This window comes from Marmota monax, unplaced genomic scaffold (genome assembly GCF_021218885.2).
Source record: "Marmota monax isolate L192 unplaced genomic scaffold, Marmota_monax_Labrador192_F-V1.1 WCK01_AAM20220418_F8-fsc00393, whole genome shotgun sequence".
Lineage (NCBI taxonomy): Eukaryota > Metazoa > Chordata > Mammalia > Rodentia > Sciuridae > Marmota > Marmota monax.
Genome location: NW_026692824.1, coordinates 309,878 through 328,693, shown reverse-complemented (window position 1 = coordinate 328,693; position 18,816 = coordinate 309,878). Strand labels below are relative to the sequence as shown.

General features: G+C 42.3%; 2 protein-coding genes and 1 non-coding gene across 4 annotated transcripts; 1 reads left to right on the top strand and 2 right to left on the bottom strand.

Moving 5' to 3' along the window:
• Window positions 1–236: 236 nt before the first annotated feature.
• Window positions 237–6,958, top strand: Zfp57 (ZFP57 zinc finger protein). Its single transcript, XM_046448519.1, has 5 exons — window positions 237–328; window positions 1,748–2,130; window positions 2,750–2,876; window positions 3,888–3,992; window positions 5,741–6,958. The coding sequence occupies exons 2-5, from the start codon at window positions 1,834–1,836 to the stop codon at window positions 6,919–6,921; spliced, it is 1,710 nt and encodes a 569-aa protein (XP_046304475.1). The 5' UTR covers window positions 237–328; window positions 1,748–1,833; the 3' UTR covers window positions 6,922–6,958.
• On the bottom strand, window positions 3,427–18,774 carry Mog (myelin oligodendrocyte glycoprotein). Of its 2 annotated transcripts, XM_058580659.1 has the most exons (8): window positions 18,518–18,769; window positions 16,333–16,680; window positions 12,614–12,727; window positions 10,512–10,532; window positions 10,208–10,228; window positions 8,630–8,746; window positions 8,334–8,354; window positions 3,427–7,904 (listed from the first exon to the last, which is right to left on the bottom strand). In XM_058580659.1, exons 1-8 carry the CDS (start codon window positions 18,594–18,596, stop codon window positions 7,891–7,893), a joined length of 735 nt encoding a protein of 244 aa, XP_058436642.1. In that variant the 5' UTR covers window positions 18,597–18,769; the 3' UTR covers window positions 3,427–7,890. The 2 variants fall into 2 exon arrangements, with proteins under 2 accessions (XP_058436642.1, XP_058436641.1); XM_058580658.1 differs by having other exon boundaries at window positions 3,427–8,354; window positions 18,518–18,774.
• Window positions 17,846–17,956, bottom strand: LOC124095433 (U6 spliceosomal RNA). Its single transcript, XR_006852458.1, has one exon. It is a non-coding gene; the product is annotated as a U6 spliceosomal RNA (small nuclear RNA).
• Window positions 18,775–18,816: the final 42 nt, after the last annotated feature.

The window sequence follows — 18,816 nt, the reverse complement described above, 5'->3', positions numbered from 1 at the left end:
AGGATCCATGGTGGTCCTGAAGGACCATGGCATAACACTTAACATTCCTAATGGTTCTGATGTGGTGCGGTGGTGGTGCAGTGGAGCAGTTTGGTACTGCCTTGTAGGTCGTTCCTGCCTTGCAGACCTGCAGCAGCATCCCCCATGCTGTGACCCTGTCAGACAGTGAGTGCAGGAATGCCTTCACCAATGAATAGTCCTTTTTTTATCCTTTCTTTTTTTTTTTTCTTATGAATAGCCTTGAAAAGAAAAGGGAGAGAGGAGAGAGGAAAGAAGAAGAAAATCAACTTCAGATCCTAGGACTGCAGTTATCATCACATCTTTGGCGGTATCCAATTCACTTTTACTCAAATGTCATTTTCCTTGCTGGCATTTATTACTTTCATTACCTTTCCAAAAAAATGAAAGGAAAAAAAAAGTCAACAGTTTAATATACTTTTCTTAGCATCTGAAGGGAGGGAAGATGTGGGTGAGTGGTTGTTAGCAGGAACTGGTGTTCTAGCATGTTTGCATTAGAGCAAGAACTCTTCAAAGTGAGCAGGGAGCGACAGTGCTTGGCACATCGTGACCCCTGAATACGTGAGAGCTGTTGTGTTGTTGTCGGTATTATTCTTTACAAGCATCGTGCTGTTTAGATGCTCTCTGGCTCACAATGACATGATTGTTTAACTAATGTATTTTGACTTTGCAGTGTTAGGAAAGCCTTACCCATTCAGTTGAGATTGTACTTTGGATTTTGAATTTGGATCTTTTTCCCAGGCTAGTGATATGCATATAATACTCTGATATTCTCATCTCTCTCTCTCTCTCTTTTTTTTTTTTTTTTTTTTGGTACCAGGGATTGAACCCAGGGGGGACTCAACTACTGAGCCACATGCCCGAACCATTTTTTATATTTTATTTAGAGATAGGGTCTTGCTTGCTAAGTTACTTAGGACCTCACTAAGCTGTTAAGGCTGGCTTTAAACTTTTGATGCTCCTGCTTTAGCCTCCAGAGCCATGGGATTACAGGCATGGACCACTGTGCCCTGCCTCTGATATTGTCCTGAAGCTGTGTAGTGCCAGTGAGCTTCAGCTTCTTGTCAGGCACATGATAAGGAGAGGAAACAACTGATACTCTGCAGTGTGCTTTGTTGCTAAGCCAAGATGTTCTGTAGGTTAGGTGCATTAAATGCATTTCTGATTTAAGACTTTCAACTTATCACAGGCTGTGGATGTAGCTTAGTGTTTGCTAAAAACCCTGGGTCTGAGACCCAGCACCAGGAGAAGGAGAAGAAGAAAATCTTGGTCACAGTTCATTAAAAAAAAATATATATATATATATATATATGTGTGTGTGTGTGTGTGTGTATTTATCTCTGGAAGAGATCTTAGAGAATGTCTTCTTTATTTTCACATTTCCAATGAAACCAAGTCAGAGAAAATGAAGAGACTCATTTGAGGTGGTTTGTGACAGATTCAGAAGATTCAGATCTGGATGCCCTAGATATATGCTTTTCAGTGGTACTGAGTAGGGTTTCAACACTTAACTTTCCCATGGATCAAGAGTGTCTTCTCCAAGTTACTCAGCATCTCTATATTTGCATACTTTAAGATGGTGCCAATAATTGTTACCTCAATGGGCATTGCTAATAGGTTTCAATGATACAGAGTGGAGGGTTAATAACTCTTGGTGTTCACTGACCAAATAAGGAGTTGTTTCTTACTCTCCTTCTTCCTCATATGTTTTGTTTCTCTCTGACCTCAGGTTCCTAGAGGTAGGCACCAGCCAATTCCATAAAGCAGGCTGAAACAGAAGGTAGACACCTGCCTTCAGCCTGGCATTACTGGACAATGGCAGCTGAGCGAAGGATGACCAGGTCCCTGAATTCTGCAGCCCAGACTTTGAGGGAACCAAAGGTGTTCTCAATGGTAAAAGAGGAGACTTTGGACGGCACAACAAAGAAAGAAGACAGTCCCTTGAAGCAGAAGTGCTTGTTACGGGAAGCCATATCAAACCCTCCAGACTTTGCAGGGCCTCTCCATCTGCCCAGTTTTGGGGAGGTAGAGAGCTCCAAGAAGGAGTACAGTCTTCCTTGGGGGCTAGGCCAGGAGTGGAGAAAGCAAGAAAGAGACACCACAGAAGAGAAGGTACGGCACCCTTAGGTGGGTGGGGTGGCAACATCCCTTCAGGAAGCCAAGAAGAGAGATTGTGGTTGAAAGTAAGGAGAACTAGCTAGAAAGAGGGAGGGACCAGGTCCTACTCTCCAGGAGCTCTTTCATCTATTCTCCTGCCTGTGGGTCTTTGCTTTTCTTTCTTATTCATATTATGCATATCCCACTCCCTTTCCTACCACATCTTCTTTTCATTTTTCTGCATCTTTCCTTTCCTTTCTGTAGGTCACAGTTGCTGGCTTAGTACCTATCTTTTTAAAATTTCTCTCTTCCTTCCATGGTTTTATTTTTCTCTTAGGTTTTAGTTCTCTGAATCTTTTGGGGGGTAGGGGAGGGCGTATCAGGGATTGAACTCAGGGGCATTTCAACCACTGAGCCCCATCCCCAAGCCCTATTTTGTATTTTATTTAGAGACAGGGTCTCACTGAGTTGCTTAGTGCCTCACCATTGCTGATGCTGGCTTTGAACTTGTGATTCTCCTGTCTTGGCCTCCTGAGCCACTGGGATTATAGGCGTGCACCACTGTGCCTGGCTCAGTTCTCTGAATCTTGAGTGTCATGTATATACACACTCTGAATCTGTTCTACTCTTCCAGATGCCTGTCACCTTTGAGGATGTGGCAGTGAATTTCACCTGGGAAGAGTGGGACTGTCTAGATGCCAGTCAGAGAGCTCTTTACCAGGTTGTTATGTCAGAAACCTTCAAAAACCTGGAGTCTGTGGGTAAGAGGTGGGGTCCTGAGTCATTACCTGGGCACAGTTAGCTTCACTGAACTAGTTCTGTGCCTTCCAGATGTGGAAAATCTGGGTCACTAAGCTCCAGAAATGAAAATCTGCATAAAGGCAGACATAACACTTGTAACATGATGACAGAGTTCTCAAAATATGCAAATTTGTCTATTCGTCCAACCTATATTTATTATGTCACTCATGTGCCAGGCACTTAGAATCTGGCCTTTTGCAATGTGTTTCTGCATCTAAGTGTACAGATTAAATTCTGTTTTGTTTTGTTTTTTAAGGACTTAAATCAGTAATTGTTTATTTGACTCACAGATCTATAGTCTGGGCAGGGCTCAACAAGGAAATCTTGTTTTGGTTTAATATGGTGATAGCTGGAGTGGCTATTGGGGCTAGAGGATCCATTTTGATGATGACTCATTCATGTGGCTGATAAATTCACAGTAGCTTTTGACTGGAAGCTTGGACAGGAACCTGAGTTCTTCTTCCTGTAGAATTTTCCATAGGGCTGCTTGAGCTCCCTTCTAGCATGGAAGATGGGTTGCAAGAGGGTTTTTTTTTTTTTTTTTGGTTGTTGTTGTTCTGGGGATTTAATCCATGGGTGCTTTACCACTGAGTCACACCTTCAGCCCTTTTTATTTTTTATTTTGAGACAGGGTCTTGCAAAGTTGCTGAGGGCCTCACTAAATTGCTAAGGCTAGCTTTGAACTTGCAATCTTCCTGCCTCAGACTGCTGAGTCTCTGGAATCACAGGTGTGAGCCATGGTGCCTGGCTGAGAGGATGTTTCAAAGGACAGGATGTGGTAGCTACCGATTTACTAAGGCCTGAGCTTGCAAGTTGGCACATCATAAATTCTGTCACATTCTGTTCATCAAGTGCAGAGCCCTCCAGATTAAGGTTCTTAAAACAAGCATACAAAAAGTAACCTGTTGACCAGATGTGAAGGGTCCAAGCCTGGGCCCAGCTTTACTCTTTCTTTCATTCCCACTTACCAGGAGGAATATTTCTGCCTAAATCAGATGTGGTCACCAAGCTTGAGCAAGAAGAGAGACAGAAGAGGGCAGATCTCCATCAGCCAAACAGAGAAGGCCTCCCTTCAGGTAAGAGTTGCAAAGGAGACAAAATCAAAAGGGCCCAGGGCAATCCCTGGAAAGGTGGAGAGCTCACTGAGAGAATCAAGGTTCTCTGTATATCATCCATTTTTCCAGCCTGGTTAGACTTGGAGCTAAAAGAGACCTGGAGATGAAAGGCTGAATCCTTGACTTGGTGAAGAATGTCTAAGCCTTTCAGGACAAATAATGTCTTATCTGAGTAGCTTTGTCAGCTAATACCCCTATGATGAAAATTTCTTTCCAAAAGAAAAGAGAAGCAGGAGAGAAAAGTTGAGGGTGCATTGTAGAAGGGAAGACTTATTCCTGGGAGTAGAATAAGGAGTTAAGAAGATATCAAGCCAGACTGATTACATCTCCCAGTTTGCTAGAACTGTCCTTCTCATGCCAACTTGATAGATTTTTTTTTTCTTTTGGAGGTATTGGGGATTGAACTCTGGGCTCCTTGCATGCTAGGCAAACCTCCACCACTGAGCTATATCCCTATCCCTTTTTATTCCTATTACACTTAATTAATTAATTAATTGATTAATTAAGCAGCACTAGGGACTGAACCCAGGGGGCTCTCTACCACTGAACTACAACTCCAGTCCTTTTTGTTTTTTATTTGGGTCTCCCTAAGTTGCTGAAACTGGCCTCTAACTTCCCATTCTTCTGCCTCAGCTTCCAAAGTAACTGAGATTACAGGCCTAAGCAACCATGCCTGGTTTCCAGTTTAATTAGTAATAACATATCTTTATTCTCAAATGTTCCAATTTGCATGATATAGTAGTCCTCCTTGGGCTAGGGGTAGAGTGCTCCCTTATCCACAGGAAAGTCTTCCAAAACCCCCTGTGGATACCAGGCACAGTGGAATTAGCTTGTAATCCCACCAACTTAGGAGGTTAAGACAGAAGGATTGCAAGTTTGAGCCCAGCCTGGGCAATTTAGCAAGACCCTGTCTCCAGATAAAAAAATAAAAAGGGCTGGAGATGTGGCTCAGTGACAGAGCATCTCTGGGTTCAATTTTCAGTAATGGTACCAGGGACACTTTACTGCTGAGCTACATTCCCAGTCCTTGCCCAGCTGAATTTAATTTATAAATTAGGAACAGTAAGGCATTAAACAATAATAGTAAAATAGAACACTTATAAAAAAAGTTCTGTGAATATGGTCTTTTTTCTCTCTCAAATTCTGGAATTTTCCATGTAGTATTTTTGGACTGTGGCTGATTGTGGATAACTGAAACCATGAAATTTGAAGTCACAAATATGGTAGATTACTATACATTGTGTGGATATTTGTGGATATCTGTGGAGTAAGTGTCTGTGGGAGTGTGGACAATATTGGAATGAGAAAATAAATTTCAAGAAATGTGGCCATAAGTTAAAATATAGATCTCTGACATTGTTGGAAGATTCCAGTTAAATTTTTATTTGCTTATAATTTTTTTTATAGTTGTGGATGGACAGCATGCCTTTATTTGTTTAGTTTTTTATGCGGTACTAAGGATTGAACTCAGTGCCTCACACATGCTAGGCAAGCGCTCTGCCACTGAGCCCCAGCCCCAGCCCTATTTGCTTATAATTTGAAAAGCCTAAAGTTATTCTTGTCTCCATCCTATGAAGTTTAAGGGTGGGGGTAAATGTGCAGGTGGGAAAGTGATGGCAGAAGGGGAAGTGGTTCACTCTGGAGGGAGAGGTTGTACTGGCCTTCGCCTTGTGAATCTTGTGTCTTTGATACTTCCTCATTTGCTACAGGAGACAAGAAAGAAGAACTTCAAGAGCCAGGTCAGAATCTAAGAAATGAGGGGGCTAGTGATGACAAGAAAGTCTCCCTTCTTCACAGAGGGACAAGCCAGAGACCACCTTCTGGCAGGATCTCAATGTTCCGAACATCCCAACCTGGACCACCCTTTCTCTGCAACACCTGTGGCAGGTGTTTCAGAAAGAGCTCCTACCTCCACAGCCATCTCTCCAGTCATCAGTTTGTTCACAACCCTAAGCAGACTAACATCTGTAACCGGTGTGGAAAGTTGTTCTGGAGCCGCAAGGCCCTCAGCCACCACAGGCGCAGACATCATGGAGAGAGGCCCTTCCGTTGCTTACTCTGTGATAAGACCTACTGTGATGCTTCTGGACTGAGTCGGCACCGCCGTGTTCATTTGAATTACCGGCCTCATTCGTGCCCCGTTTGTGGGAAGTGCTTCCGGGACAGATCTGAGCTCAAACGCCATCAGAAGATACACAAAAACCAGGAGCCAGTGGCTGGAAACCAGAAGCATGTTGTGAGGATTCCAGGCACCACAGCTGGATTGCGGGAGCCCATTGTCACGAGACAGAAGTCCATCCAGGGACTTGTGAACCAGGCACCAGTGGCTAGGATCCAGGAACCCAGATTTAAAACTAAGAATTCTGTGACCAGGACACAAGCACCAGACAGTAGATCCTCCTACCAGAATACCAGATCCAACTCTATTACAGTGCAACCCTCAAGATTCAAGGTCTTCTCTTGCCCACATTGTCCCTTGACTTTTACCAACAAAGCCTCTCTCTCCAGTCACCAGAAGGTTCACCTCACAGAGCAGCCTACCTGCTGCTTCTATTGTGGCAAGTCCTTCAGCTCATCCTTCTGGCTCTCCAAGCACCAGCAGACTCACTGGAAACAAAAGATCTACCGATGCCCCATCTGTGACCTCTGCTTTGGGGAGAAAGAGGACCTTCTGAATCACTGGAGGAGCTATAAAGGCAAGGAACAGTACCTAGGCAGTCCCCATATATGCTGGGTAATCCTGGGCCAGAGCCTTGGCTGCTTTCATGATTCCCCGCGACTGGGAAGGATTAGAGACATGGAGGAAATAGATCTTCAGGAATCCATATCCCCAGGAGAGATGCAATATGGGAGAAGGCATGCAAAGGAGACAAGGCGAAGGAGGCAGTGAGGATCTCAAAACATAAATAAATGACCTTTGCAACAGAGGTCTTTGTGTTTGGTTTTCCTGAGGACTGACCTCCAGGGTCAGGAGGCTTGAGTAGAGGGAGAGAGGTGAATGGATGAAGAATAAAATAAACAAAGAAAAGGGAAAGGATGTGTGCATATAGAAACTCATTATTATTAATTAGCACCTAACTTGTTTCTTTGTGTCTGATAGATCATCAAGTAGTATTTGTTGACTAAAACAATGTCTACTGTGATAGGTATGAAGATGGGAGAAAGGGATTAGAGGAGAGAAAGTTCGAGGGATGCAGAGAAGTTGTGGAAGTAGAAGGGAAACCATTCTAAAAGTGGATGTGCTGCTCAGTTCCCATGCATTGCTTCCTGTGGCCCTCCATAGGCTGCATAGACGAGACGGAGCTCTGGCCGGTATTCTATGTTCTCTCCCCACTTCCAGGTCTTGGTTAGGGCTCCCTACATCCTCACTCTGCAACTCATTCAGCTCCCTCTTTGATATTTTGGGCTCTTCCTATTCCTTCCCTTCTACCCTCTCACTCTGCTCAATAAGGGCTCAGTCTTGGAAGAAACAACCACCATTTGCAAATTGGATGTTCTGTAATTGGCAGTGAGGAGGATCTTGGTCTTGTTTGTGGGAGAACTCCTCCTGTCTGTGTTACTCTCCAGCACAGGTGTCCTCTGATGAAGAAGAGACCCACCTGGCTTTAGCCAGAGAGGGCTTCCTAGTGAAAGATGGAGAGGAGGAGAAACATGGGAAGCAAAAAAATGGCAAAGGAGGGAAGGAGCTGAGGAAAGGAAGAAAAAAGGTAGATGACAGAAGGGAAATCAGTTCTATTTTGAATTCAGAATGTTCCTAGAAGTGGCCAGTGAGCGTGCAACTTGATGGATGAGACATCCCCAAGGATCAGTCTCTGGACCCACCAGGCTCGCCTCCAACCTCGTCAAAATGCCACAGCACTCAGAAGGGATTTCCTAGAAGAAGGAGAAAATAACTTGAAAAATCAATGTCAGAAGTTTCTATCATGAAACCCCTGAATCTGGGAAATGAAAAGACCCCTGAGGTCATCTTATTTCTGTGGCTGCCTTGGTAGTTGGTCTTGGAGGTGAAGCACTGGGCAGCTGCTGTTGAGAATGGGAGGGGAGATTCCTACTGGAGGGCACTGCGGGTAGAGCAGATGAGACAGTAGATGGGAGCAGCCCAGCTTCCCTCTGTGCCACCTGTAAACTTGAATCTGACAACTGCCTTCTTCCCTCTCCCTCATAGGGTGAGTCCTCCTCCACCATACTTTCCAGCCCCTCCTGTCCTGGGATTGGGCGTCTTCAGTAACCCCTTCTTTGTAGCTTCAGTTTCCCTTTCCTGGCTTTTTGTTCTCAGTTTATAAGAAAGAGAAGAGAACTTACTTAGTTCCTCAAGAAATTGCCCTGCAAACAAGAGAAATAAATAGATGATCAATGGAAGATGGCTACCCCCTCTCACATCCTCCCTGTGGACACTCAAAATGACCCTTCCCTTTCCATTGAGGGGCCCCACAGATTTCGTAAGCAAATCTCCTAGCAACTCCTCTGAGGAGCCTGCCGATGGGCATGAGGACAGAAGAGGAATTCCAGGGTTCTGGTTGCACTGTTTCCCAGTCAGGGCTGCCTGGGTCCCCCACTGCTTAGTGGTTCTATTTACTGTCTCCTCCCCACCACCTCACCTGCCAGTCTTCGATGCAACCAGTTGTAGCAGATGATCAAGGCAACCAGGGGTCCAAGAACTGGTACGATTACAAACAGGGTTATCTTCCAGCAGGGCACCCTCAGAAAGTGGGGATCTGAATTGTTCATCAGAACAAACAGGGTTAATATGTATTTCCGCTCATACTCACCCTTCTCCTTTTGAGGCTTCTGGTCCAAGAACACCAAAGGACTCAGGACAGAGTCCAGGGAGTCCATAAACTTGGATGAGAAGCACCACGTCTTTATTCACATCACAGTATCGCAGTACCTGTACTTTCATTGCCAATGGAAATCACAGATGTTTTCCATCCCATTGGAGTTGTTACAGAAATCTCCAGGTGCTGTTTATGTTGAGAGTTGCTGCTACTGTATTTATGCGTTACTTTTGTTACTTAAAGGAACGTTTGTTAATATATCAGTTTGTTTATGTGTTGATAGCTGTATTCCAACACAGATTTTCTTTGTAATCCTATGTGTTATGTGTACATTTAAAAACTTTCTGGGGATGGGAATGTGACTTAGTGGTAGAGCATTTGTTTTAGCAAGTGCAAGGCCCTGGGTTTAATTCCCAACAAAAAAAAAAAAAAAAAAGAAGAAGAAGAAGAAGAAGAAGGGATCCTTTCGTGGTACAAAAAGAGTTCAGACCTTTGATATTAAAATCCTACAAAATAAAGATCCTCTTGCTCTTACATGTGTATGAGGCAGCAGGAAAGGCTGCTCAGCATAGGGAATGCCTGTGCTCTGCCTAATGCCATCTTCTAATTTCTATGAAATTCATTCATTTCAGCACAAATATTTGGATGCTCTTCTGTTGGCATTGTCCTTAGGCACAGAGCAATCTGTAGTAAATGAAAAAGACAGAGACCATATCCTCAAGGGATCAACTTTCTCTTGGGGCTTGTGGCATTACTGCTCCAAAAAACTTTCCCTGATTAGTTGAGTATGGTTACTTGGTCTACACTTATGAAAATTCACTCTGCCATGTAAGTACAGTAGATGTGTGTGTGTTTTGTTTTGTTCTGTTATTTCAAGTATGTTTCACCTCTCCAACTATACACAAAGTTTATGTGTTTACCTTCCTTTGTAATTCCTAAAAGAAAAATGTGTAAGGATTTAACACTTTACATTTGTAAAGGAATAGAAAAGACAGTAGAATTAATTGGACATAACTTTCCTAGCCCTGTATTTGTATACACGACACATCATGTATGAGTACAAGAGTGGGAATATAAACAGAATACGTTATAATTTATGTATGTATATTCTGCCAAAATACATTCTACTGTCATGTATTACTAAATATTTAAAAAAATATATTTTTAAAAATTTTGTAAAGCTGTTGGTATAGTACCTGGCACATGGTATAATAGTATTTGCTATTTTAACCAATCCTAGATGCAAATGATGACATATTTAAAGATAGAAAAAAGAGGGAGAATACCCATCAGAAACCAAAGGTTCTTTTTCCTCCAGGTGACTGGAACCTGGTTGAAAAACTAAGTTGACCCGGGAGGGCCGTGATACACCTGTACTTACCATGATATACCTGTACTTACCGAAGGTCCGGTGAAGATTCTCTAAAAGAAGAACAAATAACAATGGATTTAATAGGGCAATCTAAGAGGCTCCTTTCTTCTCTCTGAGTCTTTGTTTTCTTCTCTTGAGTCTTTGTTATTTAATCACTTAAAATTTGTTCTAGTCCTGACCCAGGAGAGGAAGGAAAGCTATAGGATTTTACTTCTGCTCTGACTAAAGGCACGGAGAGGAAGACCCTCTACAATTCATGGCTGGTTATTGTTTTATAAATAGTGAATTTCCCAATTGAAGAGGAATTGAGGAGGGAGGGTAGCTGGAACTTACCTATTTCTGCTCGAAGTTTTCCTAAAACAGAAAAAGGCAACATTTTTAGTTCCTGCTCTGGCACTAGATAGGAGTCTGTCCATACCCAGTGCCGTAGCCCTTTGCGCAGGCTATTTCTCTACAGCCTAAGAGTGTCTTCAGGAGAGCAGGAAAAGGTCTAGATTTGAAACCAAGGGTTTGGCTCTGTCCCTGGATATTGTCTGGGTTGAATAGTGAAACAATGCAAAAGACTTCTCTAGTCCAGAACTTCAGTAAATAGGATGTGAGGGGCAAACATCTGTCACCCCATTGATTGCCAATGTTGATTCAGCTGATCTAGCTGGCTAGACAGGTGTCCCTTTCCTCCAGAAGCTGTACCCTCAGTTGAAGAGGAGAGCCCCGATGTTCTTCGGTCAAGGGTACATGAGTATCTATGTTCCCCGCTAGAACTTCCAAAGAAGCTCTCAAAAACCTCAGTAAAGCCAGGCACAGTGGTGTATGCCTTTTTTTTAATATTTATTTTTAGTCATATGTGGGCACTATATCTTTATTTTATTATTATGTGGTGCTGAGGATCCAACCCAGTGCCTCATGCATGCTAGGCGAGCGCTCTACCACTGAGCCATGGCCCCAGTCCTGGTGTATGCTTTTAATACCAATGACTCAGAAGGCTGAGGCAGGTGAATTACAAGTTTGAGGCCAGCCTTAGCTAGACTCCATCTCAAAAAAATGGGAGCCTGGGAGTGTAAGCTCTGTGGTAAATTGCTCCTGGGTTCAACACTTCCCACCGCCAGGCAAAAAAAAAACCTCGGTAAACAGCAATGCCCCAAATCATCCTAGGACTTTATTACCTCTCCCACTGCTCTTTGTTCCTTTTCTGGTAGTTCTTAGTTCACCTTGTCACTCTACCCCACTGGGTTGTCATTTTGTAAATCTAAACCCACTTTCCATCTGAATGAGGAAGGGAGGAGCTAGATCTTTAGTGAGCAGCTACCTTGTGACTGGTTCTTTATTGGGCACTTTACATAACATTATCTCCTTTAATCCTCCCTACAATTTAGGAGGGAGAAAGGTTACTTGACAAATGAGGAAATGGGCTTGGAGAACTGAAGAATTTTGGTCATAGTTCAGTGCCTAAGACAGAATTCAGTCCCAAGTTGCCCAACTTCATCATTCTCATTCTTCCAAATCACTAAGATCCATTAAGGCAGTTTTTTTGTTTGTTTGTTTGTTTTGTTTTCAGGTGGGAGAAGTGAGCATCTGAGATAGATTCAAGATGACAGAAAAGACCCCACAAGATCCCACTAATACCTGTTCTCCCTTGTATACCCAAACCCTCCTTGTTACTTTATCCTCTTAGTAGCAGGAGAAAGTGATAGGTCAAAGTCCTTGTACTTTGGCAGTGGGGAGAAGGCTCAGAATGGAAGTGGTGGCACAAAAGAAGAAACTCATTGAGCCAGGCATGGTGGCACACGCCCATAATCCCAGTGGCTTGGGTGGCTGAGACAGGAGAATAGCAAGTTCAAAGCCAGCCGCGGCAACAGCGAGGCACTAAGCAACTCAATGAGACCCTTTCTCTAAAGAAAATACAAAATACAGCTGGTTGAGTGCCCCTGAGTTCAATCTCCAGTATGCCTCCCCGCCCAAAAAAAAGAGCCTCATTGACAGCTGAACCCAAGGCCTTAGGGTTGAATGGAAAAGATGGAGGGAAACTGGTTTTGAACACATACTATTGTGGTAGGGACCTTCATTTTCATTAAAACTCCTAATAGCTTAGACTTGCCTGACTTTGAAGCTCACTCTCCCTGATGCATGAAGCTACTGGATATGGTACAGAAGTTTGAGCGCTGCCACTTACAACTTGTGTCAATTTGAGCAAGTCACTGAACTTCTCTTGGCTTCAGTTGCCTCTTTGTATATGAGGCCATTACATGTCAGATTCACCTCCTAGGGAAATGCAAGCTCCTATTATACCATGTGAAAGCATTCGGTTAGATGTAAAATTTATCACTGTGTAATTCTGATCTTGAAAGTCTCTCAAAAGGAAATGTTAACTGACCCAACTCTAAGAGGTTAGCTACTGACAGGGAAGGATATTGATGGGCCCAACCTCTGTCCTGTACCTCTCAATCTGTGTTGCAGGCAGAGGAAGACAAGGCCCACGGTGATCTGCAGAAGGAGCACAGGCAGCACAGCAATGAGGACCAGAACTTCAGGGTTGATCCAGTAGAAGGGATCTGAAAGGAACAATTGATACCACCCAGGCTGTATCCTCAATTCCCAGCACAGCATCCATTAGCTGTTTTGAATAAAGAAACAAATATCACCAAGATTCAAAGAAGGTGACACAGAATTGACACCTGAGCTTAGCTTTGAAAAAGAAATGGAATAAGAAACGTAGAACAAGACTTTTGTCTATTATTGTATTCTCCATTTTAAAAAAATGCAGCACATACTTTACTTTTAAGGTTTTTTTTTTTCTTTCTTTTTCTTTTTTTTTTTGATAATGGGGATTGAACTCAGGGCCACTAAGCCACATCTCCAGCTGTATTTTGTATTTTCTTTTAGAGGCAGGGTCTCACTGAGTTGCTTAGCACCTCGCCCGCCCGCCGCCTGCCTTTGCTGAGCCTGTCTTTGAACTTCCAATTCTCCTTTCTCAGCCTCCTGAGCTGCTAGAATAACAGATGTGTGCCATCGCGTCCAGCTACTTTTAAGTTCTTATTGAAAGTTACCTGTAGCTATATAATTAAGCAGGTTCAACCATCCCTTAGAATTCACAGGGGAATTGTTCCAGAAGCCCCTTGGAGGTCAAAGTCTACATATGTTCAAACCCCTTATATAACATGGCATGGTATTTGCATATAACTAACCTATGTACATTTTCCCAAATACTTTATTTATTTGGCCATGCTGGGGGTTAAACCTAGGGCCTTAAGCATGCTAGTTAAGTGCTGTACTACTAAGATACACCCCTAGCCCCTTCCCATATACTTTATTTATTTTGTATTTGTGCATTACCATATACTTTAAGTCATCTCTAGATTATTTATAATACTTAATGCAATGTAAATACTATGTAAATAGTTCTACTGTATCGTTTAGGGAATAATTATAAGAAGAATTCTACATGCTCAATACAGACATCATCACCATTATGATGATGATGATAGTGATGATGATGGTATGTGGATTGAACCCAGGGGAGATCCACTAATGAGCTACATCCTCAACTTTTTTTTTTCTTTCTTTTCTTTCTTTCTTTTTTTTTTTGTAGTGCTGAAACTCAGGGTCTAGCCCTTTCTATTTGTATTTTAGACAGGGTTTCACCAAGTTGCCAAGGCTGGCTTTGAACTTGCAATTCTCCTTCCTCAGCCTTCTGAGTTGCACACACAAGTGTGTGCCACTATGTCTGGCTTTTTTTCTGAATAATTTTGATTCTAGGTAATTCAATCCACTGAAGTGAAATTCATGGGTATGGAAGGCTAACTGTGCACACTTTTCTTTCTTTCTTTCTTTCTTTCTTTCTTTTTTGCATACTTCTTATACTTTCACAAAAGATTAGAATCATAGAAAGAGATAAAAGCAGACATTATCAGCCTCTATGAAATATGCCAAAATAAATCAAACCTGAGTCTGATCTTGCATAGATTTCTCAGTTCACCTGAAATAAAGAGCATGTTAATCAGAAATGTGGGAATGTAGTCAGCAAAATTCAGACTATGGGAAACCCCATAGGCAAATACAAATGTGGAAAGTCTGTTTGGATCTTACTCAAACAAACCAACTGTAAAAATACATTTATGAAAGGAAACCTTGAACACCTTGAACAATAGAACACTATTTGATGATACTAAGAAATTTTTGTTGATTTTTAAAGACATGATCATAGAATTGTGGTTGTTTTCTTTTTAAAAAAAAGTGCTCTTATATTTGAGTGATACGTTCTCAAGCACTTAGCAATGAAATGATAATGCTGCTTGGGATTTGCTTCAGCAAGTTGCTAGGGAGTGGCAATGAACAGGAATCAGGTAAATCTGGTTGTAGTTGGTTTGATAACTGCTGAGCAGAGTACTTGGAGGTCCATTATGATATTCTCTATACTTTTGTAAGTGTTTTTAAGTTTTCATATTGAGTTTAAAGAAATGATTAGAGACTGTAAAATGACATCAAAAAAGTCAAAAAGAGAGATGGGAAACTTTTTGGAGAAGGAGTTTTCTATATTTAAAAAACATGGTTACTGCATTCATTCCTATATTTGTTTCACTTCCGGGCTCCTCAGAGTAGTCAAGTGGACTTAGTTGTAAAACAATCCTGTTTTCAGATTCTTAGGTATGCAGACCAAGAGAAGGAGGAGGGGTTTGGAATGCGGAAACCAGCTCAAAGGAAAACTTTCTCCCCTGAGGCAAAGCTTTAGGGTATTATTCTCTTAATTCTTTTTTTCCCTTTCTCTTTTGGTGAGGTGGGCCTCAGGGAGTGAGTTGGGGAGGCAGTTCCTAGGCAGAAGTAGTAAGCTGTTGAACAGGAAGGATGAAAATCTATAACCACAGAAATCCTTCCTATTTGACATCTTTGTGGGTAAAAATTCCCCAGTAAAAACAGCTGTTTGAAGAACATTCTGTGACACACAGAGCTATTTTCATGTCCCTGCAGTTCGTTTCTAGAAATAGTGCATTGTTATTCAGCACACAATGCCATCTTCTGGTTCCTACACTGCAACAGTCACCCCCAGCCCAGACACAAAAGTGAAGGATTGTCTGATGTTTGCACTGCAGGTGGGGGAAGAGGGAGGGTGAGGAGGGGAAAGGACTGGAGGCTCAGGAACTCAGAACATTTTTGTTCTTTAATTAAATGGCCATTAATCTTCAAAGCTTCCCCTTTGTCCACTTCACCTTGCCACATTTTAACCTTCCTAAGATGGAATGAATGAATGAATGAACTAACTCCAAAATCATCCATCACAGAAAACATACTGAAAATGGATTTCTGCAGAATTGAAGCAAATAAGGTAAAACCTACAGGTGTATCTCTTTCTGTAATTATATTCAGATATCTGCTTTGCTTGTTCATTTAGTTGTACTATGTTTTACTAGGAATATGGCTTTCAATAATGTTTCTCACCCAATGAAACACACACATACACACACAAACACATACACACACACAAAGATTTTTTTAGAACTATACTATATGGCTTGGAGGCATTTCATGATAAAAGCAAGTTAAAGAGTGTAGGGAACAAAAACCTTGTGACCTTGGGTTTGTGAATATATACATTATATACACACACACATACATACACATATATACATATTATATAATATTACATATTATATTAAATATATATATATTTTCATATATATGAAAGAATATCAACAAGAAAGTTAATATGAATTACTATGGTAGAAGAGCTTTCTCTCCAGGAGGGAGAATAGAAGTGTGACCCAACCAAAGAATAAAAAAGAAAAGCCCATAATTATCCATATGATTGTTCTTATTCATTGATATAAAAGTCTATATAATGTGTACATTTGTGGATACAATTTGAGAAAAAAAGAAAAAGGAAAATAGAAAAGATGAGAAATGGAGGCAGCAAAAATCCAGAATAATCCATCTATGATGATTTTGTATCACTAGAGGGAAATATGAATAATCTTTAAGTTAACCTTCCTAAGATGGAATGAATGTATCTAAGTATCCTAGGGGAACTTTTCTGTTTTGCTTTGGGATGTTCTTTTATTTGTCCTAAAGGAAAACATCATTCCTAGGGAGTCACAATTGATCAAATCCTATTACAGTGAATTCCTTTGTGGGTATGAATGTGGTATTTCATTGGATGACTCACCTTCCACTTTCAATTCCATTGCTGCCTCTTCTTGGTAAGAGTGATCTCGGAAGAAACAGGTGAAACCTCCTTCATCTGAGAACCTTACATTCCGAATCCTGAGAGTCACCTTTCCTTCACCAATAGACTCTTTCAGCAGCTCTGTCCGGCCCCGATATTCAGGTGCCTGCTCAGCATCTTGGTCCTTGCCATTTCTGTAGAGATGGACCACCCTAGAGAAGGGGGGGCGGTACCACCCCACTTCCATGCCTGTAGCATTCTTCCCAGGAGATATTCGACATGGCAGCTCCGCTTCATCCCCGACCAGAGCCCGGATGGGGTGCCCTGGACCTATCACTCTGAACTGTCCTGTCCAAGACACCAAAGAGAAGAAACTGAGGGTCAGAGGGGCCCTTGACATGGGAAGAGCTGTTTCGAACAAGAAAGGGAGGAATACACTCAACTGTTAAGTGGAATTCAAAAGTCAGTGAGGAGCTCATTTTTTCCTTTTGAGCATATACCAAAACAGTCTCTAGTCATAGAGATGTCCTGATTGTCTTGTACAGAATATTCTAGTATGGGATCATCTTGACAGCTGCTGCCCACATTTTTGCCAGCAGCATCCATCTCTGATTCCCACCAATCCTTTAGGTTCTACCTTGGAATGTGGTCCAGTATCTTGAAGTTTAGTTCTCCCATGCACCTCCCTGTTTTGTCCTAGCTATACTGGTCCCCTTTCCCCCAGAGGTTTTGCTTTCATCACTCTCTATGACTTCTCAGCACTCTGTCCTTGTTCACACCCTGTTCCCCAAATTCTACTCTAAGATCTTTTAGGGGTGGCTCTACCTCACTCTTCTTTACTCAATGTACCTTCAACCACATTCCAGATCTTGTCCCTGCCTTAATATCTACAAGTCTTTTTCCTATGAAGACAGGTTTTCCAAGCTAGACTCTGAGCTACCAGATAAGGCTGGTTTCTTCCTTAGATCCTGGGGATGGGCTCTGGTTTCAGAGATCTGAAAATATTTCTCCTGCGAATATCTAGACTGGACCTATTTGTGAGTCAGGGGTCTCCCTGAGGTTGGAGCCCTGTCTTCTTTTCTTTATGGTACTGGAAATTAAACCCTGGGCCTCAAGAATGCTAGGCAAGTGCTTTGCCACAGAGCTATATCCTCACTTAAAGAAATCAGCATTTTAGTTAGATGTGGTGGTGCATGCCTATAATCCCAGTTGCTTGGGAGGCTGAGGCAGGAGGATCGAGAGTTCAAAGCCAGCCTCAGCAATGATGAGGCACTAAGCAACTCAGTGAGACCTTGTCTCCAAATAAAATATAAAACAGTGCTGGGGATGTGGCTCTGTGGTTGAGTTCCCCTGAGTTCAATCCCCAGTACCAAAAAGAAAAAAGAAAAAGAAATCAGCATTTTTTCTTTCTTTGTGGTGCTTGGAATTGAACCCAGGACCTCATGCATGCTATACAGTTACACTACCACTGAATTACACCCCTAGCCTCTCTGTTTCTTTTTTTCTTTTTGTTTTAAACATGAAACGCTTCATGAACTTGCGTGTCAACCTTGCTCAGGAGCCATGCTAGTCTCAATTGTTCCAATTTTAGTATACATGCTGCTGTGCTGTGCTGCTGAAGCAAGCACCACTTCTGTTTCTTTTATTTCTCCTCTACGTGGGATAAAAAAGTTCCCCCATGAAAACTTATTGGTGCCTAATTCTGCAGGGCAAGTTCTCAAACATAACAATATGTTATAACTCAACATTTATTTGGAATTTACTACAGGCATTGCTAATCATGTTACATATCTCATCTTATTTAACATTAACAGCAACTGCAAGAAGTTATAATTTTATCCCCATTTGAGAGGTGAAAAATCAAAACCTGGGCTAGGGGTATAACTCAGTAGTAGAGCACTTGCCTAGCATGTTTGAGGTCCAGGTTCGATCCTCCAGCACCACACATGTGCATGTGAACATGCCATGTATGAATTCACACACACACACACACACACACACACACACACAGTTTGGATTCTATTCTGAAAGGAGCCACAGAGGTTTTAGAGGAGAGTTGTGTTAGTAGATCTAAGTTTTTAGAAAGATAACTCATATAGCTGTTTGAGGATGATTGGAGATGAGCCCTGGGAAACTACCCTTTCTGTTCTTGGAACTCCACACAGCAGGGATAAACAAATCTTACCTGCATAACTGGAAGACAGCTGAAGGAAGAGAAAGGTGAGGACACAGTTGGGTAGAGAGAAGCTTGATAAACCTGCCATCTCTGCTGTTACTGGGGACAGAGAGTCCCCTTGATGGGGTCAGGCCAAGCAAAGACCCTTGGGCTGCATGTCCCTTACCCCTGGGAAGCTTGAAGGAAGGATCTGGGAGGCAGTACTGCCCAGGGCCCTGCCTCCACTCTGGCCACTGCTGCAGCTGTGCCCTTAGGAACAGCTCCACGTCACCCTTGCCAGACACTTATACAAAAGGGCTACAGACTAA

Excerpts from the sequence above, each read along its gene's own strand:
- Zfp57 (XM_046448519.1), top strand. The coding sequence starts at position 1,834 with ATGGCAGCTGAGCGAAGGATGACCAGGTCCCTGAATTCTGCAGCCCAG. Across the intron at positions 2,131-2,749 it reads GAGACACCACAGAAGAGAAG|ATGCCTGTCACCTTTGAGGA; the intron begins GTACGGCACCCT and ends CTACTCTTCCAG. Across the intron at positions 2,877-3,887 it reads CAAAAACCTGGAGTCTGTGG|GAGGAATATTTCTGCCTAAA; the intron begins GTAAGAGGTGGG and ends CCCACTTACCAG.
- Mog (XM_058580658.1), bottom strand. The coding sequence starts at position 18,596 with ATGGCAGGTTTATCAAGCTTCTCTCTACCCAACTGTGTCCTCACCTTT. Across the intron at positions 12,728-16,332 it reads AATGGAATTGAAAGTGGAAG|ATCCCTTCTACTGGATCAAC; the intron begins GTGAGTCATCCA and ends TGTTCCTTTCAG. Across the intron at positions 8,747-10,207 it reads GAATCTTCACCGGACCTTCG|ATCCCCACTTTCTGAGGGTG; the intron begins GTAAGTACAGGT and ends TGAACAATTCAG.